The sequence below is a fragment of the Cystoisospora suis genome (assembly GCF_002600585.1).
Source record: "Cystoisospora suis strain Wien I chromosome Unknown contig_8273, whole genome shotgun sequence".
In the NCBI taxonomy this organism is placed as follows: domain Eukaryota; phylum Apicomplexa; class Conoidasida; order Eucoccidiorida; family Sarcocystidae; genus Cystoisospora; species Cystoisospora suis.
Genome location: NW_027161054.1, coordinates 10,158 through 11,883, shown reverse-complemented (window position 1 = coordinate 11,883; position 1,726 = coordinate 10,158). Strand labels below are relative to the sequence as shown.

The 1,726-nt window shown below is 53.2% G+C and overlaps 1 protein-coding gene across 1 annotated transcript in view; it reads left to right on the top strand.

The window, feature by feature from the left end:
* CSUI_010778 (retrotransposable element tf2 155 kda protein type 1) overlaps positions 1–1,132 on the top strand; it is a 1,300-nt gene extending 168 nt beyond the window's left edge. Inside the window, exon 1 of the mRNA XM_068070879.1 lies at positions 1–1,132. This exon is cut by the window's left edge and continues 168 nt beyond it. Within this exon, the coding sequence (XP_067917146.1) occupies positions 556–888 (333 nt within the window). The 5' untranslated portion in view covers positions 1–555 and the 3' untranslated portion in view covers positions 889–1,132.
* Positions 1,133–1,726: the final 594 nt, after the last annotated feature.

Sequence of the window (1,726 nt, the reverse complement as noted above, 5' to 3'; positions counted from 1 at the left end):
GCCCAGCCCCGCATACACGCCGAACGCACGCCCCCAGAGTCAGGGAGGTTGGAAGGTGCGTGAAACGGCCAGTTTCGTACGACATCCAACTCAAAGTGTCAACAGCTTATCACTCTAGAAGCATGGGCAATCCGAACGTACTAACTAGACCATAGAACAAATGTTGCAATGTGCGCTCATGGGGGACAAGGCACGGTGGGCAGAAGTACTAGCGATACTAGGATATGCGAACAGCATCACGCAGCATTCGAGCACCACGGCCTCACCGTTCGACCTACTATGCGGGTTCGTACCACCCGAACCAATTTGTAGACGACTCGGCATCCCGACAATAGCAGGAGGGACCGCAGTACCGATGCAGGCACATGTCAAACTACAGGAAGAAAAACGAAAGCTAGCTCGAGCGCAGGCTTACCAAAAGAAGTACGCAGAGTACGCAGACAAGTAGAATACCATGCGGGTCAGCAAGTATGGCTGAAGGCAGCTAACCTACCGAACGACGGAAATTCCAAAGCGCTAAGAGCGCGGTACAACGAACCATTCACGATAGAGAAAATGATAGGACCGATCTTGGCACGACTACGGCTACCACCACCCATGTCAATATACACAGTATCTCACGTCTCACTGCTTAAGCCATGCGAACAGGGACCGGAGCACCTTAGAAGGGGAAGTCAAACACAACTACCAGTGGGACCCGACGAGTACGTAGTGGAGGAGATACTAGACCACAAGGAGACTCGTCAAGGGCCGAAGTCTCCAGTCAGATGGCTAGGCGGCTCCACAACATGGCAGCCCCAAAGCAACCTCACAAACGCACGGGATCTAGTACGCCGTTATCACAGAGGACGCAAAGCACAACAGAGACAGGGCAGGAACTCTAGTTAGGAGGGAAGGGATGTCAGGAGGAAGCGCCTGACACCACTAGAAGGCACGAACACTAAGCCGAAGCACTGGCGTGGCTCACTCACATGGGAGACACATCAGCCACACGGACGCACCCCCCACGACGGAAGAGAGGGAGCATGACCGGAAGCAGGCTTGAGCCAGGAAAACACAAGAGAGTTCTATTATTCCGCTTTTAAGGCCGATGTGTACGCGTAACGTTGAATGGCGATGTAACGCCGGGAGCCCATAGATTGTGGGTTGTAAGGCGACGTGTGTGGTGTGACGTTCGTGTCACTGACCAAACTTGTTCGTGATCCGTGCAACAGACTTTCCCCTTTAATGCCGTGAATCCAACTCAATTCAACCCAACTGCAAGTTGGAGGGCATACCCGACCCAAGCGTCAAGTATGACACTGGGAGTGTGGTAGGCGCCACGTCGTATCGCTGTTCTCTTTGGAAAGTTCATCTAGGGGATGGGCCAACTTCTTGAAGCTCGCTGCTAAGCGCCTGTAGTACCCTACCAGTCCCAGAAACCCGCGGAGCTGCTTGCGATTGGACAAAACCTCAGGCCACTCTCTAATAGTCTTGAATTTGTCGGCGTCGGCCGCGACACGACGGGCCGGAATGACGAACCCCACGCAGTTCACCTGATGCTTGCACAGCTCGCACTTCGATAGCCTGACATACGATTTCTGTCCTCTCATCTTCTTGACCACTCTCCGGAGATGCTCTGTATGTTCCGCTCGAGTCCCCGAGTATACAAGAATGTGATCCGAATAAGCAATAACAAAGTCGGCAAGCTCGTCCAGGAAAATATTCTTCGTGAGCCGTTGGTGAA